At 46.2% G+C, this 27730-nt stretch overlaps 3 protein-coding genes across 8 annotated transcripts in view; 1 reads left to right on the forward strand and 2 right to left on the reverse strand.

The window, feature by feature from the left end:
• CD160 (CD160 molecule) overlaps positions 1-2167 on the reverse strand; it is a gene marked incomplete at its 3' end in the record, with an annotated part of 34314 nt that extends 32147 nt beyond the window's left edge. Inside the window, exon 1 of the mRNA XM_081025811.1 lies at positions 2053-2167. The remainder of the gene's footprint in view (positions 1-2052) is intronic.
• On the forward strand, positions 1158-26638 carry PDZK1 (PDZ domain containing 1). Of its 3 annotated transcripts, XM_081025796.1 has the most exons (10): positions 1337-1362; positions 1945-1974; positions 15330-15546; positions 16270-16504; positions 18164-18300; positions 19123-19318; positions 20478-20674; positions 22909-23130; positions 24255-24545; positions 25971-26638. In XM_081025796.1, the coding sequence occupies exons 3-10, from the start codon at positions 15337-15339 to the stop codon at positions 26022-26024; spliced, it is 1542 nt and encodes a 513-aa protein (XP_080881922.1). In that variant the 5' UTR covers positions 1337-1362; positions 1945-1974; positions 15330-15336; the 3' UTR covers positions 26025-26638. The 3 variants fall into 3 exon arrangements, with proteins under 3 accessions (XP_080881921.1, XP_080881922.1, XP_080881920.1); XM_081025795.1 differs by lacking the exon at positions 1945-1974 and having other exon boundaries at positions 1158-1362; XM_081025794.1 differs by lacking the exons at positions 1337-1362; positions 1945-1974 and adding an exon at positions 15070-15184.
• Positions 13446-27730, reverse strand: part of GPR89A (G protein-coupled receptor 89A) — a 45585-nt gene continuing 31300 nt past the window's right edge. For 2 of the 4 annotated variants that reach the window (XM_081025797.1, XM_081025800.1), the window contains one exon: positions 25385-27665. In XM_081025797.1, the coding sequence (XP_080881923.1) occupies positions 27459-27665 (207 nt within the window). In that variant the 3' untranslated portion in view covers positions 25385-27458. Of the gene's footprint in view, positions 14048-20433; positions 20636-25384; positions 27666-27730 lie in introns of those variants that run through there. The other 2 variants (XM_081025798.1, XM_081025799.1) reach the window with 2 other exon arrangements.

Here is a 27730-nt window from a genome sequence, read left to right on the forward strand (position 1 = left end):
ACACAGTGGACATAGTTCAGCTCAGAGGGAGCCATCAGAACCTGTGGACAGGAGTGAGAGCTCTTTTTGACTCAATATAAAAAAGGAAACTTCTAAAAACAACGCAGTAAGAATTATTTATACGGGATGAAGCTTAGTGAGACTCAGAGGGAGAAAAAACTAGATCAAACACCTGGGAAACGGCAGTCAGAATTTGAACCCAGGTGTTTTGATCTTAATTCCAGATTCTCCCCATTCCTCCTTTCTACTTTGGAAGATACATAGGGAGCTCAGGGGGCCACAGCATCAGGTGGAGGTGACCTGAGTTAGCTGCTCAGGTGTTTGTCATTTCCAACCATGGACCCTCTGGCTTGGGCCATGTCTTTGTTGGAGGCAGCCAAAGCCCAGTGGAAACAAATGGCCCTTCCAGCATGGGGGTGGAGGGAGAGGCCACCCCCTGCTCAGCCAGTGGGTCGCTTTGCCTCACAGCCTAAAGCCATCTCTTGCCCTGGTTTCCAGTGTGGGCTGAGGATCCAGGTCAGTGAGGAGCCGGGTGCTGGGTTTGCCTGTGTGGGTGCTGCTGATAGGGATCAGCTGCTGGTCCTGGCTGGGGTGCTGAGCCAAGCGCGGGGCTCCCCCACACTGCCCAGGTGGCCGGCTGAGAGGAGCTTGTGGAAGTGCCTTGCACCTGTCCGGCGGGGCTTGCTGGAGAGGCTGTGAGTGTGGAAGGGGAAGACAGCTGAGAAGAGAAGCAGAGCACCCTCAGGTGAGAGAGCGAGCGCCTAGCAAGAGGAAGGGACCTGGGAAGTAAGAGCCCAGGCTTTACTCCTAGGGAGCCAGTGAGAATTCCCACCGCAGACAGGAAAAAGGATGGGCACGGGAGGGGCTTTGCTCCATTCACTGGGCTTCTTAGCCTCCTGGCCTTCTATTGGTGGGCGTCTCACAGGTTCCTGCTCCCCGGGCAAACCTCAGTGGGTGAGGATACTCAGGTGAGCCTCAGCCCTGACCTTGGGATGGAAGATAGTGAAGGCTCCTAAGGCTGTGACGGTGGCATCTGCTGAAGGGAGGGAACCAAAGAAGGCAGAGGCTGTCCTTCCTGTTCTCCACCCTCCTCCTTTCTGGGAGGGGCCGGCATCCCGCACAGTTAGGGAGGTGGGCCAGTGTGTTGGGTCTGCTGAGGGCTTTTGGGGTTTGTCCTGCTCAGGGCCAAGCTAGCTGGCAGGAAGCCGGACAGAGGTCACTTCAACTGAGACCATGCGTCTCTGTTAAATACATCAGCTTTTAAATCAATCCTCGTTCAAAGTCCAGTGAGTTCCAAGACTACAGCTCGCCAGCAGACAGTAAATTCCCCAGTACAGCAAGCCGCTCCTCTTCTAGACCCAGGTAAGAGCTGACTGTGTCCCACCTGGGCCCGAAGCACCTTCTTCCTTTCCCCTTTCCTTTTCTAAGCAGTAGCTGGCTGTCCAGAGCATAAGTCAGGCTCACGGTGGAGGAGCCAGGCCCCTTTGGTGGTGGCGTGGGGTGGGGTGAGGGATTGACCTCTCTCCAAGATTCTCTCTGTTGGAGATGCCCCAACCCTTGTAGGTGAGGATCTGCTTCACCAAGGAGTTGGTGACGATCCTCAGAAAAAGCTTCCCAGGGTTGTATGGGGCTTCGATGTCAGCCAAAGGGAGTGACACGACAGACCAAACAGATCACGAGATACAGCGCCATCCCTCTACGCAAGGGCTTTGGGTGTTAGAGGTTGTCTTAAAGGGTGCAACGGGCTTAACTTTCCCACTGGATAATGAACACAGGCATTGCTCCTCTTTTCATTACGTTGTAGCACGGAGAAATGAGGAGAAACAGGGATTTCTAGGCTGGCGGAATTTTAAAACGTAGACCTCCAGGCTTTACCCTTTGGATTGTCTACTTCTTTGGGTCTCGTGTAGGTCGGAAAAATCTGGGTTGTTTTTTTTTTTTTAGCACTCACCGAGATGGTTCTCCTGTGCGCAGGTAGGTAACCAGCTAGTAGCTTCTTTTCTAAGCAGAGAGATCAAGGGACTTACATGTGACTTTCTTCTAAGGACTCACCCGCCAAGGAGAATCCTGGTCTGGGCTGGCTTCTTGAGGACACATTCCTCCTTAGTTGTAGTCCCTGCAGTGTTGCACCCACATGCTGTCATTACTGTGTCCCCAAGTCGGACGCACTGATTGTGTCAGGTCATGATTGTCTAGTTACCTGGGGTCACGTGTTCTTTCCTGCAGCAAATAACTCAGGGACTTTGAGTTTGTATGTTATGACTAAGTAAATTGTTCTTATCTTTGACTCTTTTGCATGTTCTTTGCACCATCAACTATGAAGTTGCTAGTAATGATGTCTTGCGTTCATAGACCACTGGCTGGACAGAAGAAATAACGTGGGGGTGGATTGCAAATAACCTGGGGTTTGATTCAGTTTTTAGCGACAGGCCATTAGACAAATCACTTAGCCAGCTGCAGCCTCCATTTCATCATCTATCGAAGCCTCTCCTCTTTTGCTGAAGGCTGTACTGAAAATAAAACCATACTGATGTGTTTGAGTATAAACACACCCGTGCGTATGTCTCAAATGTGTGTATCCAAAGGCTCCGAGGATAGTGGGAGAAACAGCCTTGCGGTCCATCAGGAGACCTGGGCCCGTCTTTTAATCTCATCAGGCCTTGATTTACTCGTCTATTAAAAAAGGGGTTGAGACTAGACGATCACAGTTGTTCTGTTCAGCCCACCAAGTATGATAGGTCCTGGAGCTTAGACGCCTGGCTCCTTCTGGGCACTTGGGTTTTAATTAAAGGGTTACCTCCCCAGGAAGGGCCTTCCCCTGTCCACCCCATCGCCGTATCTCCTCATGGGTAGCCTTTATCTTCAGAAGTCGTCTTGTTTGCTTTGTAGATACCACCTTTGCCAGATGTTTAGCTTCAAGAGCACAGGGATCTTGTCTTTCGTGGTACTGTGCTGTGATCCCAGCTCTCAGAACAACACCTGGCAGAGAGTAGATGCTTAGCTATTTGGATCAATGGCAGTTAGTGTGGCGGGAAAGAAGCTGCAAGGACAGAATCGGGATGTTTTGATAAGCTGCTCTAAAGGAGAAGAGAAGTACTGATACTCTCCTGTCATCTTGTAACGGTGACACTATATCTTCTATTCTGAGATTTAAACTTCTAGTGGAATTCGATTTAATAGTGTAGTTTAGCTTGGGACTTTTTGAAAGTTTTCTTTGCTTCCCTCCCCTCGCACCAAACCTTAATGACTGTTTACTATATATTTACTATGCATACCAGTTTTTATGATTCTGTTTACTTCTGACCCTATGTATACCTGGCTCAATGACTTGAAAGAAGTTTTCATGTCTGTATAAGATCCACTCCTATCCCTGAAACAAACCAGCCTCTGGGAAGTGCCTGACCAACTTCCACTTCCCTTGGTTCTGCCTCTCCTTACCTGCCTATAAAACCTTTTGGCCATGCTGGGAGTTGGGGGGAATGCCATCCTCCCAGAGTGCCGACATTTTGAATACACTAACCCAGTTTCTCAAGCTTTGGCTTTTGTGCAGTGAGCAGCTGGACCCTTATCAAGGTAACAACAGTCTGAGGTCCCAAGTCTGATGGCGGGGAACTGGGCGTCTCTGGTTCACATCTTGGTTAAATGATTTTCACATTTGTTGCATAGAAATTTGATGAGATTGGCAAGTTAGAGGGAGACATTTTTCTCCAGATCTCAGCAGCTTCTGTCCTTCATGAGGGACCGCCCAGATTCTTTTCATCTCTTTGTCTGATGGGTGTCATGGCTAAATGGTTAGGAGCAGCATGCTGGAAATGGAAACCTGCATTCCAGAGCAGACAGACTCTTCTTCCCTAAACCTATTTCCTCATTGGTCAGATGGGCCTTTGAACATAGTTCCTAGTGTTATGAGGATTAGATTGGGGAAGTGCTTCGAGTCTAGCATACCTGAAGTCCTACTAATCTGATGATCTTCAGATAGCTTTGTGAGAGGCATGACCCCAGGGAAGGAGGGAACCCAGGAGTTTTGATAAGCAGGAAAGATAGCCCCTGGCTTACCCCCGAGGCAGCTAGGGAGGGTTTGCTCTTGCTCTGAGAGAATTACCAGCTTCTGAGACTCCAATCCTCACCCAACATAAACGCTAAAGCTTCTCTGTAATCTGTAGGACTGAGTCTAAGGCACTCTACAGTCTAACGTGACCTCCTTCTTCCTTTCAACATATACCTGTGCTCAGGGCATTCTGAGCCATTCACCATTCCTGAACTCACCTGTGCTATTTCTTATACCTGGGATGCCTTCCTCCTCCCAGCCTGACTACTTAGTCCCCTAACAGAGCAGACCCCTCAGGATTGGAAGGCTGGGGAGAGGGTGAAAGGAGCCCAGACTCCACTGGGTTTGAATCCAGGTTCTGTTGCTTATCCAAATAGCCATGGGAAACCGACTTAAATTTTCAGAAACTTTTTTTTCTTGTAAAGTGGACCATTAGGATTACATGAGAGCTCATATAAAAGGTACTTCGGCTGGTGCTTGGAGCCTAGTAGGAACTCAGTAAATTGTAACAATAACCAAACGTTTTCTTTTCTATAGTCCAGCACCCATGCTCTTCAGCATTTAAAATCATCCTAGTAACCCTCCCCCCTCACTCTGGGCTCTGAGGGCGGGACAGGTCTGATCTGGGTTGAGCTTCAGTATCTGTCCCACAGTAGGTGCTAAAAATTGATTATATAAATTATATAGTTATATAATTATTGATTATATAAATGATACTTGAAATTCAGAGGCTGGAGTGATACCTTCAGACTGTTGGTCAAGAAAGGTTTTGTATATAATCTAAAATTTGAGCCTTGAAAATAGGTAGGTCTTGAATTCATTCACTTGGAAAAAATGTTTGCTGAAGACCTACTATGAGTAAGTAACCAGAGTGGGGACAGTATTTCAGGCAGAGCATGGGGCCTGAGCAAGGTGCATGCTGGCTATGGCCGAGAGCAGAGAGGAATGAGGCAGGGCCTGAAGCCCTGAGCCAAGAGTCTGGACTTTTGTTTCTTGAGTGAGGTTTTAGAGACCAACATGGTGAGAGCAAGATAAGGAAGTGTGTCATGCAGCAGTGACTGGGAGCAACGAGAGGCAGGAGACTTTGGTACATACAAACAAAAGTGAGGGGGTAGAAATGCAGGTTCAAAGGATCTCATAAAACAAGATGCCAATTTGGGGGAATACCTTGTTCCAGCCAACCCTCAGGACGCTTTGACTATGTTCAGGTACCAGTTCTACCAGCCACACAGGGGTAGCCTATCTGTGAGGGCATCTCTGTTTCCACACAATATTAACTCCATCTCTCTCCCAGCCTGCAGAACTCTTAGATAAGCAAGTAAAGTGGGGAAGACTTTGAACTCCAGCCCAGAGTCCTGCCATATAGGACAAAGTATTGTTCATGGGGGTTGGGGCGGTATTTAGTACCAGCGGGCCAAATGAACTTCGAGATAACCAGATTCCATTCCTTATCGTAAATCAGAAAGAAGAATCACTCACTGGGCTCCTTGATCCCTCTTCTCCATGTACCGTGTTTCCCCGAAAATAAGACCGGGTCTTATATTAATTTTTGCTCCAAAAGATGCATTAGGGCTTATGTTCAGGGGATGTCATCTGGAAAAATCATACTAGGGCTTCTTTCCCGGTTAGGTCTTATTTTCGGGGAAACACGGTAATTCTCAATGGAATACATTTCACTAATTTCGTACATTTGAAATCTGTTGCTGACTAAGACCAAATAGTAATTATCACAGTGGGTAAGTACAGTTAGCAAACACGTATTTTAGGGCTCCTCTTAGCTGATATTAACTATTTAAAATTAATAGTGTTGAGTCTTTGAATTTCCACAGGTCTTGCTTTTCAAAGGAGGACATCAGGTGGCCTTAAATATATTATCAGCAGCAAAGGTACAGGCTCTGCTCTAGGTAAAATATTTCTGAAGAAGGATGAAATCGAATTGCTTCTATCTCTTCCTTGCTCGAGACATCTGTCAAGCTCAGCTGAGGTACAGCTGGACTCCTTTCATGCTGGTGGAAGAAATGGTGTGTGCTGAGGCTCTGAGGCAGGCTCTGGAAGAAGGCAGACAGGCCTGGCAATGGGCAGGTAGCCCTGGTCAGGACTGATGGCTGTGGAGAATTCTAGAACTGTCTAGAGTTGCTGATGTAACATCACCAGTCTCCACCAACTGTATCTTGCAACAAAAGTCCTGTGATTTGTCTCACCCTTTCCCCATGTGTGCAAATGGAGGAGCAGCATTCCTCGGGAGGCCCGTGGTGTGGCTCTGCCTGGAAACGCTTCCAGGAATGGTGCTTTCTCCTCGCTGAAGTTCAAAGTGTTTCATAGACCAGCATGGAGTTCAATGCATCCAGGTTGAATGTTACCCGAGGTCGCCTGTGCTCTCTTCCCCTCATGAAACAAATCATTTACTCTATAGTTACATCCTAGGTTATATAATCAAATAGTCTTCCATAGTCGCAGTAACTAGGGTTAAATATTATTCACCCGCTTTCTTGCTAAGGTCTTGCCGTTTAGTTTTTTCATGGCTCAGGGGTTGGTTACGTAAGTGCCTTGCGAGGAGCGGCTATGTTTTCTTTGCAGGTGAATGCTGACTGCATCATTGACCCCTAATTACTAGTAGATAGGACGGTGGTGAGGCCAGAGTACGCATGACTAACGGTAGTAGGTCACGATATTAATGGAGTGATCCTACTACATCCTGGACTCTGGGAGATTGGCGGAGAAGACCCTCCCTGGGCTCTTTCCTTCCTGCTGGTAGTCATTGTGCCTGGCTGTCACTGGTAAACAGCTCCCTTCTGTTTTTCCACCTCCAAGCAGAATGCTGTTTATCTCACAGTCTTTCTCTAATCTTTTGGAAGTTCAGGGATGCTCTCTAATGAGTGAGTCCCTGGTTATCATGGCTCATACCTGGGCCAGATCTCTCTCTATAAAGTAATTCTTCCCTCAACCCATCTCCTCCACCCTTCTCGGTTCCTTGGGTCTCTTCATGGTTTACCTTCTTGGGCTCACGTCTGTTAGAGTTCATCTGCCCCAGAACTCTGGCCACTGAGCCTTGAAGTTCTGTAAATGCTGCCTGGAATCTCACTCACACCTCATTGATCCACAGCACTTGTTCTATTTTTATAATTCCCTAGCTTTCAGACTTCATGAGACTTCTGGGCTCAGGGAAATCTGAGTTCATTATTTGAGTTTTATTTCAGTGGCGGGGATGGGGAGGTGGGGGGTGGGGAAAGGGACAACAAAGTCTTCCGCCCTGACTTTTTAGTCACAGTAATTAACTTTGCAGAGGGGGTCTGGAGTGAGTAGACAGAATCAAGATGCCCGCCCATCCCTAGTCCGTTATTCAGTCTCTCCTTGTCTGCTTTGAAAAGATGAGGACCACTGCTCAGATGTTCTCCCAGACAAGGGGGTTCCCATTGCATCAGGCCTCCCCTCAGAGGCCAGGTAAGGGGGTGATCACAGAGTGGGCCCCTCGGTACCAGAGACTGTGCTTAGATGTCCTGTCTTCAGGGATCTTCACTGTGTCCACGTGCATTGTCCATTCCGGGCGTGCTTCTATCTTCAGCTCAAAATTAAGGAAGTCACTCATGTTCTCACAGCTAACGCAAGGTGACAACACGATTGAAAACTGGGTTTCGGTTTATAACTTGTTCTTTCTAACGTCCTTTACCCAGACTAGAAGGCTGGGGGAAGATGGAAGGAAATGTACAAATCCCCTTCACATCAGTCATGTACCTATGTGGCACTAGAAACTTTTTGTTACTGGAAACTACTTTGCTCTAAGGCTCTTTTAAGATGACTTTTTCTGTGTCAACCCCTTAATTTTTGAAACTGCTCCTTCAGTCCCTGCTTTATTAGTTTCTGCCTGGTGGATATTTTGGTCCATATTCTCCAAGTTCCTGATTTTTCTCAACCAGTTTGCAGGAAAGATGGAAGCTGAAGTTAAGTGACCTTTATTTTCCTCTTTATCTCATTTTTTTTCTCTTCTTTCCTGTCCCAGTAAAAGTAGTCCATCTCACCAAGGCTAAACCCATTTTCTACGTGCACCGTATCAACCCCTCACATACAAACATGCTGACGGTTTCTTAACATTCAAAATAAAACCATCCATCAACTCTGCTTTTCCCTCAAGCTGCTCTCCCACCTGTCTCATTTATCTATTTTAAGATGTATCTATATCCATCACCTCTTATTTATTATCCACTTGTTTCTTAACCTCTTATCCATCCTGAACTTCCATTTTCTAAACTTAGTGGCATGTTCTGCTTTCATCTTCTTTACCTCTTAGAGTCATTTGGCATTGTTAACTATCCTATCTTGAAATTCTTCTTTAAAAAGAGTTCTGACTATACTGTAAGGCCTTCTGATTATTCCTTTTCTGCCTCGTCTTCTTGTCACTGAGCTATGGGTATTACCCACAGTTTTATCCTTGGCCCTCTTTTTTTCATATTCTCCTCGTAGGCTTCACCGAGCACGGCTGTGCAGACGCTAGTCCGTCTTCTCCTGAGCTCCAGGCCCACATTTCAATCCACCTGCAGGAAGTGCTGCCATGTCCTCTGATTTAAAACCCATCTCAGACTGACTTTGCCATCTCATTCCTCACGACTGCGCCATCGTTTAATGGAATCACTTTTTGGCCAGTCACCAAGGCATGAACTTGGTTTTCTTTGACCCCTTCCCTTTCTAACACCCAGTCAAGTGGGCAGCATTACTCAGATGTATTATTAGTCTCCTAGCTGCTGTAACAGGATTCCACAGACGGGGGTCAGGGGGGCTTAAACAACAGAAAAGTATTTCTTCACAGTTCTAGAGTCTGGAAGTCCAAGATTTAGGTGTCAGCAGGTTTCGTTTCTCCTGAGGCCTCTCTCCTTGGCTCGTAGACGGCCACTTTCTTGCTGTGTCTTCACATGGCCTTTTCTCTGTCCCCATGCACTCCAGCTATCTCTTCCTCTTCTTATAAGGACGCCAGTCCGATTGGATGAGAGCCCCACCCTGACGACCTCATTTAACCTTAATTATCTCTTTATAAGGTCCTATCACCAAAGACAGTCACCTTGGGGGTTAAGGTTTCAACATATGAATTTTAGGAGAGACACAATTCAGTCCATAACAGAAGGGTCATCTAGGGCTTGAAGCAGGAAAGGTTCAAGGTTGGTTAGTAGAAAAAATTGAGCTAAGGTAATAAATTCAGGGAAAGTATATGACTGGCCCTTATGGTGAAGCAAACAGAACAAGAAGATGCCTATAGAATTAGAGTATTCTTGCAACTCAAAACTGAGAGGAGCCAAAAGCAAGCTGTTTTCAAATGAGCTGTGGCCTCAGAAGATTTAACTGTACGTGCACCTCTCTGTACAAAAGAGGCCCCTTCCGCATGACCGTGAACCCTCGACAAAACTACATGAAAGTGAAGGAAGCAATAGTCAGGGAGAGTAACGGGCCTGTGGGCTCCGACATGCCTGGGAGCTGTAGACCTGTTGTACCTCCTGGATACGAGTCGTGGTCAGTGTGTAAATAAGTAGTTTGGACACCTACGTGGTTGCACCTGTCCTGTCTGAGGCCATCTCTATGGGGAGACGTCTGGGAACAGGGTTGAAGAGTTAATGCAATCTGTCACTTGGTCCTCACTATAATTCTTCCACCTGTCACCTCTGTGCTATTCTCACGGCTCCCATGCTGGGTCAGGCCCTTTATTGCATGTGAGTAGGATTTGCACAACCGTCTCTTACCTGGCCTCCCTCCAGTGTGTCTTTTGCTCCATATCACCTACTCTTTGTGGATCCCAGCCCTGATCCTGTCACCCTTGGCTTATAAGCCTTGAGTTTGGTAGTCAGTGCCTGCTGACTACCAAACTCAGGCCAGATGCCTTCGGCTGGTATTCAAGGCCTTTGCCATCTCATTTGTCACCCACGGATTCCCTCCTGTTGGCTGTTCTTGTCACATTGGGTTTTCAGCTCCTTTGACCACACCCCAAACTTTCCCACTACTATGCCTGATGTCCACACTCTTCTGCGTCTATACCTGCTTCTGTACCTGCTGAAATTTCTGTCCCTACCCATCTGTCGTCAAGATCTACGTCAAGTCCTGCCTCCTTTGTGAAGCTTCCCTTGTCCCATGTTGTAGGGCTCGTGGCGTTTATACTCTGCTCATAGAGGTCGCCGTTTTTGTACTGAAGCTTTTCTTTCACCCCTATTCAACTATAAAGTCCCTTGAGAAGAGAGGTGGTGTTTTGCTTTATTCCATCAACCAAATAACAGTGTTTTGCATCTACGTGTGAGGTGAGCATGAAACCAGGTTTGGGGTGACAGGACTTCTTGATGTTCTGTAGTAAGTCGAGGACCTGTGTTCATGGTCCTAAACAGACTTCACAGCGGCAGTATGCTAAGTGAAGAAGCTCATTGGGGAGGGAAGAGGTTGGTAGGGAGCATGAAGCTGTGAAGTAGGGCTGGCAAGCACCCCTCTTACTCAGGGGCTCCCAGGATGGCTGGTAGGGCCTCAGCCATGAATGGAGCTTGGGATTCAACCCACTGGGGGGTGGGGGAGGAGAAATGGTCTCAGCTCTCAAGGCAGTTAGGTTTAGGGGTTGGGGAGCGGTGCCTCAGACTTCTTTCACAGGATAAAGAGCCCCCGGGGGCTATTACAGGCTGTTTACATCTGCTTGATTCTAAGTTTGCCTGGCTCAGAGCTAGGACGTGGGGAGGGAGGCACAGACGTGTGTTGTTCGCTAGGGCACTGTGTGTGGGCAGAGCTGGTTCTTGAGGACGGCAGGATCCAAGCGCCTCTCCTAACCAGGCTGCCACCTTGGTTTCTCAAGTTAAGGTGAGCTCAGGGTGGCTGTTAGTAGTTCAGCCACCCTTGACCTTCTTCTCTGACCCCTGAGGGGGTTATCCCAAGACGGAGGGGGGGATGTTAGGAGCAGCAAAGGGTGGTTTTAAGCACTAGTTTTTTAAATTAGAGGGCTTTTTAGAAATGCTTATGTTCAGGTTTCAAGCCTGGGAACTCTGAGTCAGTAGATCTGGCGGGTAGGGAGGTCTGACATCCATTTTTATAAATCTCTTTAGGTGATTGGGCAGGGGGCAGCTAGGATTTAGAATCAAAATTAGAAAGTGATTGTGTGGATTAAATGAGATAATGTACCAGCTTGACCCATAATGTTCTCAAGTGGTAATGTGATTTATGATGATTGTCTATAGATTTAAACCATTTCTTCCATGAAGCTTATCTGTTTGAAGCCAGCTGGGGCCTCCGGGCATGGGTGGGCAACTTCCAGGATTGACAAGGTGAATGAAGGTCCTATAATTCTTACTGACTTCACTTCTCCAGCCATTGTCATTTCTTTTCCTTCAGAAGAATTTGCTTTCCCCTGCTCTGTGTTTTAGCTGGTCTATAGCAACTTCAGGATTCCTTTTCAAAATAATATCTGGGAGCTCATCGGAGTTAGAAAAATAACTCTGCTTTCACCACCATGCTCACTTTTATATTGGGAAATGCTTTGGGTTCTTGTCAGGTTCCCATTGACCCTGAGGCGCAAATGTTTCACAGGGGATCATGGATTTTTGATGAGCTAAGTGGCTTTAAAATCCTTTCGTTCCAGCCTTGTCCCCTGAGTAGGCTTGTGAGCAGTCACACCCGAGTGATTTTTTTTAATGGGACATTTCCACATTTGGCAATTAGCTTGGCATGGAGACCTTCTGGACACACAGGGTGACAGGGCAGGCACGCTTTTACTAGCAGCCCCACTGACACTGGGATCATGCGAAATGGGGTGTCACGCTTGCCCCAGCTAGCCCCGCTATGAAAAGGCCTTCCACAAACAGGGACAAATGAGATTTCCTCTCAGCCTCCGCCATCCCAGCTGAGCCCTTCTGGCTATTTGGGTCTTACTTGTATAGTCTGAGATTTCTCGGGAGCAGCTCTGGGCTCCGACTTCCTGCTCCCTCTGCAGAGCGTGGGTCTTGGCTCGGGACCCTGCCTGGACCTGTGTAGATGGCTGCCTGGGGGCTGACAACCTTGGCCGACCTTGCACTTGGAAGAGTCTCTTGGGTGCCACCCACCCGCGAGTCCTTTCCTGTGGGAAACTGCCCAGTGTCTTTATTTCTTTCTTCTCTGGCTACATCCAGATGTCTCACCTACCCTCTTTTGTTGTCACTACCTAGCCTTCCTACCTTCTCAAATGTGGCTAATTTTTCTCCTTGACCACGGGCATATTATAGTCTATCGTGATAGCAATCATCTAATCCTTTGGGGGAAAGGTGGGGTCTTAAGGTATGATTAGTAATTACAATTGATGAAAAAGAATTCTGTTCTCTTTCCCCCAGACAAACGACTTTGTTGTCTGGGACTGAACCCCCCCCCCCCCCAGCCCTCAGTCATAGTGATAACTTTCTTTCATTTCCAGTATTTCATTTTGCCTATTTGAACTGGGGAAATAAAGGCTGCTGAAGATTTAATGTACTCTGACTTTGGATGGTTGCTGATATGATAGTATAGAAATCCATAGCTCTTCCCTAGTTACATATCTATCCACTGTAGGGGTCTGATCTCCAGATTTTCTCAGGAAGCAAAAGACGGGGTTGGGGACTGAAGAAACAGGAAACACAACCCTTAAAAGGTCCTTCCGATTCCCAGCCATCGTCATCAGGCCACAGTGAATCTTGCTCTAGTGAGTGATCTCAGCCCTGATGTAGGGGCCAGTGTAACACCGGCATGTGGACGAGACAGACCCAGGACTGGAGCCCGACCAGAGCCCAGTTCCTTGGACTCCTAGTTGAATCTTCTCTCTACAAGATGGAAAAGGAGTAGCTTCAGGATCCCAAAGGCTCAATGGAAGGCTAGGCTTTGGGGGTTTTGATCAGCTTTCCCCACGGGTATACTTGAAGGTGTTAAATACCATTTCATCAGTTTGGCACGGGCACCAGCATGAAACCTTCGGTGGCTGAATTGCGGGGACAGCAGACATAGTGGCAGGAGGCAATCCAGGGCTCAAGCGATAGCTGTTTTCTAATCAGCACTTTGAGTAGTGTTTCTGTGGTGTGAACTGGTTCATTTTGGGGGGCTTCAACATTAGATGTAAAAAGAATCTCTGACCATAAACGCCTGAGGCATCAAAGAAATGCAGATCTGAGTGACTGTTTGAAAACTTCAAACAAACAAGACAACTTGAACTTTTGCCCGGAAACAGTGATCTGTGTTTCCTTGTTTATCAGGCTTTTGAGTATTGAGACACAAGAATACTTAGCCTCTCCCCCTCCTCCCCAAATGACTATGGAGATTTCATTTTCGTCCTGGATCTACAGAAAGAGATTAAGATCCTTGGCTGACACTGAAGGGTGTGTGTGAATGGCTGAATTTTAGGATAGGTTCCTTAGAAATGAGCACTCATATGTTGAACACAAACAGCCTTATCTCTTGATGAAAACAGTTTCCTGTAGCCTTTATTTTCATTATAAGGACGTGTCTCAAATTTCATAAGATTTGAATTTTGTAGGTTTCTCTGTAATTACCTCCAAATTTCTGAGGGCTTCCTCTCCCCTTCCTGCCCCCTTCAAGGCTTTTCAGCCCTAAGAAAGTGAGAGCTCATAGGGATCAAGAGTTAGTTTGGACATAGATGTGGATTTGAGCTGGAAAATGTCCCTGAGGCTTGCAGGCTAGACAATTAGCAGAAAGAGAAGTAAAAGGTCAGAGAGTCACAGGGCCACACACAGATGCCTGCAGGGAGGAACCACTCTCTGGTGCTGCCCTCTTCTCCTCACGCCCCACTTTCTCCATTTCCACCCAAAGCATTATCTTTCTGGTGGTTGGTCATGATATGGCAGAGCGGCTAAGCTTTTCCAGATGTGGCTGATGACCGCAGTGGGCATGGCTTCACTTTTCTTCTCCAGCATACTCAGTCGGGAGGGCTCAGGATCGCTTGAAACACTGGCTAGTTGTTTCTTGTTATCTGTTAGTCATTCTGCTGCTTAGTCATTCATGCCACTGGTGGTGTGGCCTGGCTGCCAGACTATGCTGAGAACACACAAAACAGCCAAGTTATCAGGCAGTAGGAGACGTTCTGCTCGGTTTGTACTGTACGTCTGTCTCTGTGTGCACGAAGGTCAGAGATGGCTATCTGGAATCACCATGGTGTGGCTTCCAGGGGGCCTGGAGCACTTTGTCTCCCCTTCACCCTCCACCCCCAGACCCTCTATGGTCATTTGTTCCTGTCCCTCCAGGAGGGATGGGACAGGCAGTTTAGTCTCTGAAATACTGGTAGGGAACACGAGGGTTTGCCCTGCAGGCAGTTTACCCAGCAGACTGCTGTCTTCTGCTTTTGGGCGTCTGCCTTCATCAGCACTTCTGGCCTCCATTTTATTCTCCTAGGAATGAAAAAGCTTAAGCCAGGAGGCACTGGAACTATGCTGGAGTCTTCCCTGTAATAACTGGGGGCCAAGCCCCAGCTGTTGGTTTCCACACTTGTCCTGTCCTCCTCCTGTGACCCAGGTCCTTGCTCCTGCAGGGGGCGCCACACGAGGGGCGGAACGGATGGAAATGAAAGCTGCTTCAAGGGGGAGAAATGGGACCTGGCCACGGGAATCCTTTTCTGTCGGGCATTCCTGCTCTGCTCTGACTCCAGGGTCCTGGAAAACCACTTTTCTATCTCATCTGCAATGTATCAGGCCAGCTCTGAGGCCTGGCTGCTCTGATTTTTAAAGTGAGGTCTTGTCTTGTCCTGACTCACCTAACTCCTCATCTGTCAGGTCTTGAACAAGTCATTCCTCCAGGAAGCCATTCTGAATTCTTCCCACCCCATTCCCTACTCCCAAGACCTTTTGTTGTATTCTCCCTTTTCACTTGATTCTTCCCTAGCATGTCGTTCACCACATGTAAAAATACATTCTCCCCAATAGGAGAGGGAAAGTATCGGTCTGTCTTGTCTGCAGATCTATCCTCAATACTTAGAATTGACAGGCTCTTCCAATATTTGAATGAAAGTGGGCTTGCGTTTTCTTAAAAATTGTAGGCCACGTATTTGAACCTTATTTCTTTAGGTCAGAGGACAAAGAGAAATTTGGTTTTGAAGCTATTGAAACGAAGGCCTCTGTGTCTAGTGCCCACCCGAATATAGGCATCTGAAACTCACATGAAAGGGTCACCCTTGGGGAGGTAGGTTTGGAAATCATGAGCAAGTCCTGGGAGGGGCCTCCTGTAGGCCCACGGTTGCCACTCAGTGTGATTAGAAGAATAGAATTCTAGGGCTCTCACTCCAATGCGATTTTCTTCCCCATGGATGTATCCATTTGCTTTTCAGCACAGAAATGGCCTCTGCCTTCAAGCCCCGAGAATGTAAGCTGTCTAAACAAGAAGGGCAAAGCTATGGCTTCTTCCTGCGAATTGAGAAGGACATTGATGGCCACCTGGTCCGGGTGGTGGAGAAGGGCAGCCCAGCAGAGAAGGCTGGCCTCCGGGACGGAGACCGAGTTCTCAGGATCAACGGCGTCTTTGTGGACAAGGAAGAGCATATGCAGGTGAACGGGACATTTGTGGCCCTTCCAGAATCTCTTCGGCCCCCGCATCTCTGCTGATTATCATTTTGGGGGGCAGGGGAGCTCTCCTGGCTGCCACCGTCAAGGCAGGATACCTTTAGGGTGTACTTTCTGCCAGCTGCTCAAGTCTCCTACACTTAACCAGAACTGTGAAAGCCCTTCCTAGATTTAAAGGGTCAGGTCTACAATGCATCGCATGTTTGCTGTATACCTGGAACTAGGCTCGGCCAATTCATGTTCATTATTTTGCTAAATCCTTATCCCTACCCATGAGGTCCTTATTGCCATTTCACAGATGAGGTGCAGAGGCTCAGATAACTCAGCTAGTGAAGTTACGTGTTCCTGCAGAGAACATATGGGAGTGCCTGACTGTACCCCAATTCGGCCTGCCTCCCAGGGGGTGCTCTTTTCACTACACCATGTGTCCCTAGGCCTGGGAGGACCTGTCGTGCTCTAGGGTAGCATTCATCCCTAGAAAGGACCGGTCCTTGTAAGAGTCCCCTGGGCTGGGCTTGGGCCATACCCCCGATTCCGTCGGTGCCAGACGCCCAGCCTCATCCGCCCGGGCTGGGGTGCTGTCTGCTAATGATCTGGGTGTCAGGGACCAGCCATCAGAGGCTTGGGGCCAGATAACGAGCCTGCATCCCCTCTGGCGGCTGATGGAGGGCTCCTGGTTAAAGTTATTTTTTCCTTTCTTCCTCCTAGGTTGTAGAGCTGATCAGAAAGAGTGGGAATTCAGTGAGTTTGCTCGTTCTGGATGGGGACTCCTATGAGGAAGCCGTGAAAAAACAGGTGGACTTGAAAGAGTTGGGTCCAAGTTTGAGTGATGAGAAGCCACGCCCTGTGATGAATGGAGGAGCGCAGGCGTGGACCCAGCCACGGCTCTGCTACCTGGTGAAGGAGGGGAGCAGCTTTGGCTTTTCTCTGAAAACTGTCCAAGGTGAGCCTGAGGGTGGGGCATGAACCACCAGCTTTCCAGAAGATATTATTATCAATTACTGATGTCTTTGAAAAACTTCTCGGTTGCTATGGATATCCATCCCACAGCAGCTGTGCTCTGCCCTTCTCCCTCCCCAGCCCTCGTGCAATGAGGGATCAAGACAGCAGGGGGGTAGGGGTGGCTGTGTGCACTCCAGGCTCCCCCCTCCGTGTTTGTTAGGCTGAGCCATTGAGGCCAGAGGGTTAGAGGGTTGATGTTTCTTTGTTATTCTTTTCTAGCTCCCTTAGGGTGAGGGTGGAGGGCAGAATGGGGAATGAGAGGCAAGACAAAGGAACTTCTGCATAACAGCTACTTTGGTCAAGACGATTATCTCTCTTCATTTCTCAGAGTGCCCAGGTGGTCACTCATTTATTCAACAAATTCTTGAGCAGCTACTGATGTGTAAAACAGTGTTTGAGTGTGGCGGACACGACAAAAATGCCCACCCTGTGACACGTGAACAGCACCCTCAGCCATGGCCCAGCCTCACTCTGAGGTGTTTCCCTGACCTCTAGTCGAGAGGTACATGGTGATTTGAAACACCACAACCATCAGGAAAAACCAGGAGTTCTGTTTCTAGAATTTCAGAGGCGCAGGCTGACCTGTGCTCAGGCAACCATGATTCTGTAATGGTGTCTCTGGGCGTGAGCTTGAAACCCTAAGAGCCGCAGTGGCCTGTGGTCTGCCTCAGATGCTGCCCCAGCCAAGTCCTTTCGGCACTGGTGGAGGGTCACAATTTGTTACGTGACAGAGAGACCAATGGTGAACATGACCTACTTTGCAAGGCTTGGTTAACCTGTAGCAAGAGATGTAAACTAGCCCTAAGAGGTGTTTCTCAACTGTGTTATTGAACACAGGGGTATAGATGGTTCAGGGCAGCTTGATAGTTCTTCGAAATCTGTTATCAGTAAAGCGGTTTAAAAAAATCATAATTCAGATTCCATTTGTTTGGCCCTTGGGCTACTGTACATGGTGGTTTAGGTTAGCTGTCTGGGGGAAATGTTTTCTCCATGACAAATACATAACAAGGTAACAGGAGAAATGTATTTAAGGAAGAAGCGTTTAAGTTACTTTTATTCCTTACATATAATTTATCTAGTCATTATAAAGCAACCTTTGCCTAGACTGAATATTAATATCTGGAAAGGACAGCATTTCTTTAAGAAGTGCCTAAATCACCTACCAGCCCAGCTTCCATGTGTGTCCGGTGCCCCTGTCCTTTTAGCCTGAGATTTACTGACTCCATTGGTCTGTGATGATTGGTGACAGCCTACTAATTCTACACATGCCGAGAAAGGCAGTGTGATACAATGATGTACCGTGAGCATGGCTTGGTCCTTCCTGCTTCAAGAGGCCAGTGCTACCTGAGATTCCTTCCTAGCATTTAGTTGGGCTCAGAAATTCTATTCAAATCACCAAAGACCAACTAAGAGATGGCTGTGCCAAGCTTAGCTGGGAGCTACACATGCAGTTGTCGATCAGAGGCCAACGACGATTGGAGTCCGCCCTAAAATCGGAAGTCCTAATTTTACGTTGGGAGAAAACCTTTTCCTGTTTGTTGTATTATACCTTCTATGTAATGGAGCTGTGACACTTGTCCAATCCCCTACTGTCTTTCAGGTAAAAAGGGAGTGTACATGACTGATATTACACCCCAAGGTGTGGCTATGAAAGCTGGCGTCCTGGCTGATGATCATTTGATTGAAGTGAATGGAGAGAACGTAGAAGACGCCACCCATGAAGAAGTGGTTGAAAAGGTATGTCCCAAATGGGTACTTGTCTTACCTCTGCTCTCACTGGAAGTGATGGGAAGATAGGAGTGGTGGTGTATGATGGGAGAAATATAATGATGAGAAGTTGCACTTTTGTATTAAAAGCAAAGACTCACTAGCGGTGTGAGCAGTGTTGATATAGGGTTTTGGAATAAGGCCTTTGCTCGCTTCATGTTATCTTGAAGAAAAGTGTTCTGAAGAACCATTATCTTTTGGGTCTTTGTTCCTGATTGGGAGACTCTTCTGAATTGATAATATATTCAATGTTGAGCCCATGTTACTCACATGTTTTAACATAAGCTGGACGATAATCAACGTGGCTATGAATATAGAGTTGGACATATGGAGAGCACAGGAAGTCCTGTTACTCCAAATCTTACGTCTTAGCATGGTGTGATGCAAGAAAACATTGTGCGGTTTTCCTCTGAGGTCATATGGAACCTTGAAAATTGACCAACCTTACTTCTTTTGGTAGAATGATCATTCAAAGTAGACCTCTGTTTTCTTTTCTAAACTCCTAGTCTTCACCAAAGTACGCTTTGGGTTTTCTGAATTCCAGCTCTCACTTGGTTTCAGTTAGCCTCTGTGTGGGTGATGTCATACTTAACCAAGGGAAAAACTACAACTGTGGAAGTGGAGGTCCGTAAATACCAGTGAGTTGGTAGGAAAGAGAACAGCTGCCACTCAGCCTGCCAGCCCATATTTTCTGTTGCCTTTAGAGACTGTGCCTGTATCGGGAAACTTCTCTCTTTCCCAGCATCGTTCTTGGAGATCGATGCTGGTCCTCACCTGTGTGTGTTCTTGCAGGTGAGGAAGTCAGGGAGCCGTATCATGTTCCTGCTGGTGGACAAGGAGACTGATAAGCACCATAGTAGGCAGAATATAAAATTCAAGAGGGAAACAGCCAGTTTGAAATTACTACCCCACCAGCCCCGGGTGGTGAAGATGAAGAAGGGAAGCAATGGCTATGGTTTCTATCTGAGGCAAGGCCCAGAACAGAAAGGTAAGGTATGAGGAGAGCAGAAAGTTTGACAATATAACCACCCAAGTCTTCATCCCGGTCTGATTCAAGTTCCATTAGGCCCCCAATTCCGCACCAGATGCACGAGGACAGCAAGAAGCTGGAAAGCATAGTTGGGTCAGTTTTCATGTCACCTGGGGGGCCAGATGATGGACAGCCCCGGGTCTCCATAGCAGAATGATAAAGCAGAATTTTGGATTTGGGCAGTAGTATGCTGGTAAATCGGCTCTCTGAGGGGAAAAAGCCCTAATTTGTGGCATTTGTTGATTTCTGTGGTATAAGTACTTCCACTGTATCTGGCTTCAAGCTGCCAACATGTCACAGAATGCGAAGTTGAGAAGTATTGCGCACATCTGGTTCTCATGAGCTGGTGTATTAAAAGCAAAGACCAGCTCCAACATACCACTAGATCTGAGAAACAGCGGTGGGTCGGGATCTGGGACTCAAACAGAACCAGGAGTCTTTCTGACTCCTTGTAAGCCAGCAAGGTAAGTACACAGGTCCTCCCTGGGAAGGTGACCTACAGGAGGGGCGTTGGGAATACATTCCATTGGGAGGCATCCATTTGGAGATACCCGGCAGCGGGCTGGAAAAGTGAAACTGAAGCTTGTTAAACCAGTGTGAAGGACAAAACTGAGATATGGAGGCATCTGGTGAGGGTGGTTAAGGCAGAAGGCTGAGACACATCCTTGAGGCATGCACGCACATTCGCAATAGCTGACAGGCCAGCAGGGGTTTGCTAGGGTCTGAATTCTTCGGTTTTGTTCTGCCCTTCCCCGCTTTGTGTGGCTTCTACATAAGTTGCATGGTTATGAGCATGCCCAATGGCTTCCTGGGAACTTGCTGACCCTTCGTGCTCAGCATGCTGTGTTGTCAAGACTGAATTCCAGGCACTTTTATTATAGTAACAATGATTCTTTTCATTAAGACCCTTTCATTGTTAATGGCTGGGTTTGTTCCTGGAGTGAGCTCTGAGCAGGAAATGAGGCTGCATGAAGTGCCCATAGGCTTCTAAGGATGTCAGTGTTTGTATTCAGCCTGCCTTTTATATCTATTTTATCAGGGCCTTGGGCTCCAGCAGAAATCCGAGGATTTTTGGGGTCTTTCTGATATCTTTATTTATTATTGGGGGTGCGGTTAGGTCAAATCATCAAAGACGTAGATTCTGGAAGTCCAGCAGAGGAGGCTGGCCTAAAGACCAATGACCTGTTAGTTGCTGTCAACGGTGAGTGTGTGGACGCCCTCGATCACGACAGTGTGGTGGAGATGATCAGAAAGGGTGGAGATCAGACTTCACTGCTGGTGGTGGACAAAGAGACGGACAACATCTACAGACTGGTAGGTAATACAAGGCCACATACTCATGCATTAAGGTTGTTCACTCACGCTCTCAACATTTGGCAAGTTACCACTTTTTTTTGAAGAAAAAAAATGTTTGGTCCATGGATAGCCTGTTTCCATCACCACGACTACTCCATTCATGAGCCCGTTGTGTCAGCACTGGCGTTCATTGTGTCAGCTGATGAGAGAGTCTGGTGGGTTTTGACTGGCTGGGTCATTCTGTCTATTTGGTTGTTTCAATTACCACTTTGATCTTCAAACTAGAAGGTGTAAAACTGTCATCCTTAAGGCTGCACTGAAGCTCAAGGTGGTAGTAGTGATGAGAGAATGCCAAGTGATTGGTACATGAGTTTTAAGTCCTTAGATTCAAGATTTTGAAAGAATTTGCAAATATAACTACAGAATTACTCTTGGTGATCTGATCTATGAACAGTACAGAACAACTGGATTTTAAACTATAGGCTAGTACGTTCCATCAATGATTTGAAAGGCTATTAAATGTGAGAAGTAGACATTTATTTTTGAGGTGTTCTATGGGGAGCTGGCTTTTGGCTTAGGACAACTGAAGCTGCTAGGAAAATGATCAGCCATTTCTGCAGAGTAGTGAGCTCCCAGTTGGTGGAAAGATCGAGAAGTTGGAAGGTCACTGCTCTGGCTGTTGTACAGAGGATCCTGGTATCAGGTCCTTTGCAACTTCTCCTAACCTTATGACAGAATGATTTAACTATAATTTTAATGTTTAGGTTAATAAGAGAGAGAACCCTGATTTAAAAAGAACCTCTTCCCCCCCGAAGTAAGTTGTATAGGTGGGTTGGGTCTTTGAGATCAGTGAATGAAACAAACACCTAAACTGGTTCTGGGAACATACTAGACACTCAAATATTTCAATGAAGAACGAATAAAAACTCATTAAGTGTATGTTACTGTACTTTGCCTCGAGGGTAGCTGCTACTATCACATAGAGTTGATTTGCTTGTTTGGGTGGTGATGTCAGAGGTATTTTTGCCTGGAATGAATCACTGATTTCCTCCATTTTAAAGAGAGAAAGAGAGAAAGAAATGTGGAACACTTGTACGTATATCACCAAAAGGACTGAGGTTAGTTGAACTGGGAAAATAGAAGGTTCTGTGCTGTACTACTCTCGATTAGAAAGGAAGATGTGGTCTTGTGGTTAGTAAGACAGATGATAACTGGAGGACCCCAAATCTAATTTTAGCCCGTCTGCTAAACAGTGGGTTTTGGGGCAGAGCACACATTGTACTCCCCTTCAGTTGCTTCATTTTGTATTCATTGCCTAACAAATGGACACTTGTGGGCAGCAGTTTAACTGCTGATCCAGGATCTCACCATACCCAAATCTACTCTTTTAATTTTCTCAATTAAAACACATAGCCAGCTAAAAGCCCTTAGTTCTATTAAAAAAAAGAAAGCCACGTTTCCTGTTCTATGCCTCTTCTATATTCAAGACCATCACTGCCTTCTTTTCAAGGATGGTCTGGGAGTTGAGATGGATTATAAGTATTTAAATATGGTGAGGAGTTTAGTTAGCATAACAGAAGTGTCGGCTGGCTGTAAGACTAAGCAGTAAAATAGAGTACAACAGATTCAGAGGGCGAGCAGAGAAGTAGCAAAGGATGGAATTAACTTCTGATACCATATGTGACCCTAGGATTGCTGCCACCATCCACCCACTCCCGATTAATTACTGTGTGTACTCCAGATGATGATAAAAATGGTGTCTTGTCTCTAAAGCATTTAAGGAGCTCTGAAGACCCTCTTACTGAAGGGGAAAGGCCAGATGAACCTACTTTGCATGAGATACTGAGCGAGTCATCCACTGTGTGTAACCACCCAACAGGGAGACGGCGTGATACCTATGTTAATTACCTATGTTACCTATGTTATTCAGTGACTTGCTCACTTAAGTCAGAAGAAACTAGCAATTCTGTTAAGACTTACTTTTGGGTCCTTGTACAACATCCTGTACTGCTTCTATTTTACGTTTGTGTGCATTTGTTTACATGTTTATACATACTACTCCATAACCAAGCTCAATCTTCCTTCATACCTTTTCTGGTTGAGGTGCTAAGAGAAATTTTACAGCCCACAATCAGATGTATCTGGAAGAGGAGTGGAACATGCACAAAGCCTTGTAAATTAAACCAGCACATGTCATCAAGGGTAATTCCTCACACTTCCAATTCATGTATTTCCCCTTTTATTTTCAAAAGGCTCATTTTTCTCCATTTCTCTACTATCAAAGTCAAGAGCTGCCTAATGGTTCTGTCAAGGAGGCCCCAGCTCCCACTCCTTGTCTGGAGGCCTCAAGTCCGGACACTACAGAGGAAGTTGGAGATCATAAGCCTAAACTGTGCAGGCTGGTTAAAGGTGAAAATGGCTACGGTTTTCACCTAAATGCGGTTCTGGGCCAGCCAGGCACATTCGTCAAAGAGGTATGGTAATCTGGTTCCGGCAGCCCAATGGACACAGCCCCGGTTGGGGGGGGGGGGTCTCAGTTTCTCCCACTCACTGATGGTTCTCCCGAAGGCCTGCATTGAGCATCTCACTTGGGAGATGACATAAATGCTGTCATGGTCCTGTACCTTTAAGATAGCTACGAGTCATCTTAAGTTCACATCTTTTGTTTCTTGAACATCTGTTCCACCTGATGATCTCTTTAGATACAGATGACTCTTGAACAAGATGGAGTGGGGGTTAGGGGTGCGGTATAACTTTCGACTCCTCAAACACTTAATTACTAATAGCTGTTGACCCGAAGCCTTACCGATAACAATGCTGATTAACACGTTTTGTATGTTATATGTATTATATACTATAATCTTGCGATCAAGTAAGAGAAAAGAAAATGTTATTAAGAAAATCGTTAAGATTTTCTTAAATAAATAAATAATGCTCATCTGAGATCTTGCTCCATGGCATATGTCATCAGTTTTGGACCAAATAAATTCTTATAAAAATTCTCTACAGGTTTGGCAAAAAAATAATCATAAGAGAAAATGCATTTACAGTATTTATTGAAAAAAATCCACATATAAGTGGACCTGCGCAGTTCAAACCTGTGTTGTTCAAGGGTCAACTGTACTTTTAAAGCAAATAAACAGTGAGCTGACATGACTATAGTTGACAGTCACCATCAGCTGACTGGGGTGATGCTTGTTTGCTTCTGTGCGTTTGGCATAATGCCCCTACCCTGTAGGGTTGCCAGTGAGAAGACGATCCCTAGAGCTCTCAAGTTGGGAATGATGCAGGGGACCTAGGAAATGTAATGCCTTCAACCAGAAGACATACAATGTAATAGTCATCCCCTGTAACACAGCTTGTTTCAGTATGGAGGGCGTAGCTTTCCTAAACAGAAAAGCATCAGAGCACCGCACTTAACTGCTTGCTTACTTTCTGGAACCTCAAGGAAACCAGTACCTCAAGGAACTGGTACCTCAAGGAAAAATAATAATATGGTTAAGAATAAATACTCCCACTCCTCATCTCTCCTCCAAGGGGAAGCTGGTCTAACATTCCCTTGTGCCTGGAAGTGATAACTCGGAACGTCTGTTCCCAGGTACAGAAGGGCAGCCCTGCCCAGCTGGCTAGGCTGGAGGATGATGACATCATCATCGAAGTGAACGAGGTGAATGTGCTGGACGAGCCCTATGAGAAGGTGGTGGACAGAGTCCAGAGCAGTGGGAACAGTGTCACTCTCTTAGTCTGTGGAAAGAAGGCCTACGATTATTTCCAGGCTAAGAAAATGCCTATTGTTTCCTCCATGGCTGAGCCACTGGATGCCCACCCTGAGCCCCCAAAAGGAACTTTGGCGGAGGCGGAGCATGGCTCGCATGCAGCAAAAGAACGAGTGAGTAACGTAACTTAGCAGAGTGTGCTAAAGCCCTACGACAGATGCAGCTCATGTTGATGTTTACCACAGATTGCCTAAAATACTGCAAAGTTCCATGTAATGATAACCAGCAAATCAAGTTATTATAAGAACAACAAATTCCTTATTTTTCATAGCATGGAGTTGACAGTCACTGTCTAGAATTTCTTGATAAACCAAGAAATAAAAGGAAGAAGTTTATCAAAATCATAAAATTCCAAGTTCCAAAATTATAAAGTTCAAAGGGAGTGGAACTTGACTCAGATGAACTTGAATCAGACCATTCAAGTATAAATTCTGGTTCTGCTTTGGGCAAATGGATTTATTCTCTGTGCCTTAGTTTCCTCACCTATAAAACAAGGATAATTTGTATAAAACAAGGATCCTGTTATCAGGATCATATTAACTAAAACTATTAAAGTGCTTTGAACAGTGTCTTGTTCACAGTAAGCATGAAAATGAGTGGTGGTGGTTAGAGTCAGTATTGTTTTTAAAATAACAGGCAGGTATTCAAGTTTTATTACGAGGGAAGAGTAAATTTTTCTGTATGGATTTGAGTTAGATAAATTCCTTGGTAAGTCTCAGTTTTACATTTTTGTCCAGTTTCTTTTCATATGTGAACTTGAGGTCCCAAAATGAACTTACCAAGTTCATAAAGGAAACATGGCAAAGCCAAGACTCTGAAAGTTTTATATTATTTTTCTTTCCATTACATTCATTTAATTCTACTGACTGGTGATGTAAACAACAAATTCTAATTTTTAATATACACTTAGTCTGTTTGGGCTCCTATAACAAAATACCATAGACTGGGTGGCTTATAGACAACAAACATTTATTTCTCACAGTTCCGCAGGCTGGAATTCCAAGACCCTGGTGACAACCGATTCGGTGTCTGGTGAGGGGTTTTCCAAGCTCAGACTGCCAATTTCTCGCTCTGTCCTCAGCTAGTGGAAAGGCTGCTAGGGAGCTCTGGGGGCCCTCTTTTATGAGGGCACGAATCCCAGCTCTGCCCTTAGGACTTAATCACCTCCTAATGTCCTGTCTCCTAATACCATCATCACCTTGGGGAGTAGGATTTCAACATATGAATTTGGGGGAGATACATTCAGACCAGAACACAACAGCCACTGACCACATTCTGGACTGCTTAACCAAGAAAGTATTCTAGTTGTCTTACAAATTCTACAAAATCTCTACAGGGAGTCAATTATAGTACTATGCTAGCTTTATAGAAAAGAAATACATACAGACATTTGTTCATACCAAACAGCAAGCTGGAAACCAAGCCAAGTGTAGAATTCCGGTCACCTGGCTTCTAGTGAGCGACTCTGCTCCCTGATGGAACAGACCGACCCTCTCCTGCTGTCCGCATTTACAGATGCTTTCTATTCTTTTGCACAGGCCCACAGTACAGCCTCTCATTCTTCTTCCAATTCTGAAGATACAGAGATGTGAGGCGGACAACTCGTGGCTTTGGCTGGTGGCTGTTTCTGGGTATTTAATAGGGAGCCATTCCCAAGGCATGAGCTGCCACCTATTTGCTGTCTCAGAAAAGAACTCCTCCGGAACCCAGCTCATCACCCAGCTCATCACGTGATTGTTTCCTGTTATTTGTCTCAGGGGCAGCTACTGCCGAAGGCATATTTATGGTTAACTGAGGAAAAGTGAAGGCGAGAGCCAGATTCTTTTCGTGGGAGCTCTTTCAGGCTTCCACTTAATTGCATTTCTCTGTACGATGATATCTCTTACTTCAATAGGCCCCTTGAGCACCAAGACTGATTCATAAATCTGTATATGTAAGAGCTAACTAAAGTATCTGCGAGAGAAGCCCATTAAAATGATGCTTTACAAAGAATGTTGTGGTTGCTAAAATAAATGCCCTTAACAATGCCTGTTGGGTATGCTTTGAATCTCCCATTAGCTGATCTAATCTTAAGAGTGCTTTTCTTTTAGGTAAACTTTTTAGGCTTTAACCTTCGTTTTGCCTCTAGAAAACTAAAACACAATCACCTTCAGAATAAAATCTTAGGAATAAACAGAGACTTCCTGGGAATGAAATTCAGGATTTTAAAAAATTGCCTTTCTGAGTGTTCTACATATTTTCCAACAGCTTCTTTTTCTAGGTGAAGAACTGGAGTTCTAGGATAGGAAAGTGACTTGCTCCAGTTAACATTTATTCATTGATTTACCCATAGCACAAGGGACAGGTGAAAAGGAAAAACGAGACATCCCTGAATTAAATGCAGAGTAAATTCACTCTTAAATATACGAAGTTAAAAGGAAGTCAAGAAACATGGCATACTTGAAATCTCTCCTAGTAGAATCCATATCTAGATTGTACCCTATCCCATCCCCAGAAAAGAACAATAACCTCTTGGTTATTTTAATGGGACTGGGGTTGGGGAGTGCCAACTCACGTTAGGTCACGCAATGTAATAAGTTATCCTTGATAAAATGAAGTTGAGGCCAAGTGTCTCAATCTCTGATTTTAGTGGCAATCTCCAGGGGAAGCCATAACCTTCTCATGTGAACCTTGACTTAAACAGGAATCCTGCATGTTCGGCCCAGCTACCTTAGACTTCTCTCACCCCAGTTCCAGTGTATTTCCCCCCTAGTTTCTTGGCTCTTTCCCCTCACCTCCCCCCAGGCTGCACCAGCCTCAAACCCTACGGGAAGCTTTCGGCTGAGCGCTGGCTTCAGTTCCCTTGCTCTCACGTTCTAGCCGATGCTACGCATGATGGAGGAGGAAGGCAGACCTGGAGGTAGAAGACGCTACCACAGCATCTCGTTTGTTTAAAAAATATCAGGCCCTGGTCCCCTCCATGTTTTCCTTCTCCTATCCAAACGCTGGCACCACTGGCCTGTTAGCAGTCTGTACTAGGCCTGTGTTCAAGGTGTCATGTGCTTCTCTGGTGCCTGTTTGTGAGCCAAATAGAGGAAGAGGATGCTGGAGAGGGCACTGACCAGGAAGATCACGTCAAACCACCGGTGATAGAAGCTGAACTGCAGCTCCCCGAGGACCTGTGTGATGATGGTGCGGTACTCCGGGGGCATGCTCATTCGGATCAGCAGCACCGAGGACACGAAGTACATGCCCTGTGGGCCAAACACAACAAGCCAGGAGTCGCGCGGGATGCGTGGGGACAGGGCGAAGGGAGTGC

Source organism: Rhinolophus hipposideros (genome assembly GCF_964194185.1).
Source record: "Rhinolophus hipposideros genome assembly, chromosome: 19".
Taxonomy (NCBI): domain Eukaryota; kingdom Metazoa; phylum Chordata; class Mammalia; order Chiroptera; family Rhinolophidae; genus Rhinolophus; species Rhinolophus hipposideros.

What these genes read in the sequence shown, in the direction of transcription:
- PDZK1 (XM_081025794.1), top strand. Translation starts at nt 15,162, where the DNA reads ATGAAAGGGTCACCCTTGGGGAG. An exon ending in TTCTCTGAAAACTGTCCAAG is followed by an intron (nt 16,505 to 18,163) that starts GTGAGCCTGAGG and finishes ACTGTCTTTCAG; the next exon opens with GTAAAAAGGGAGTGTACATG. An exon ending in ATGAAGAAGTGGTTGAAAAG is followed by an intron (nt 18,301 to 19,122) that starts GTATGTCCCAAA and finishes GTGTTCTTGCAG; the next exon opens with GTGAGGAAGTCAGGGAGCCG.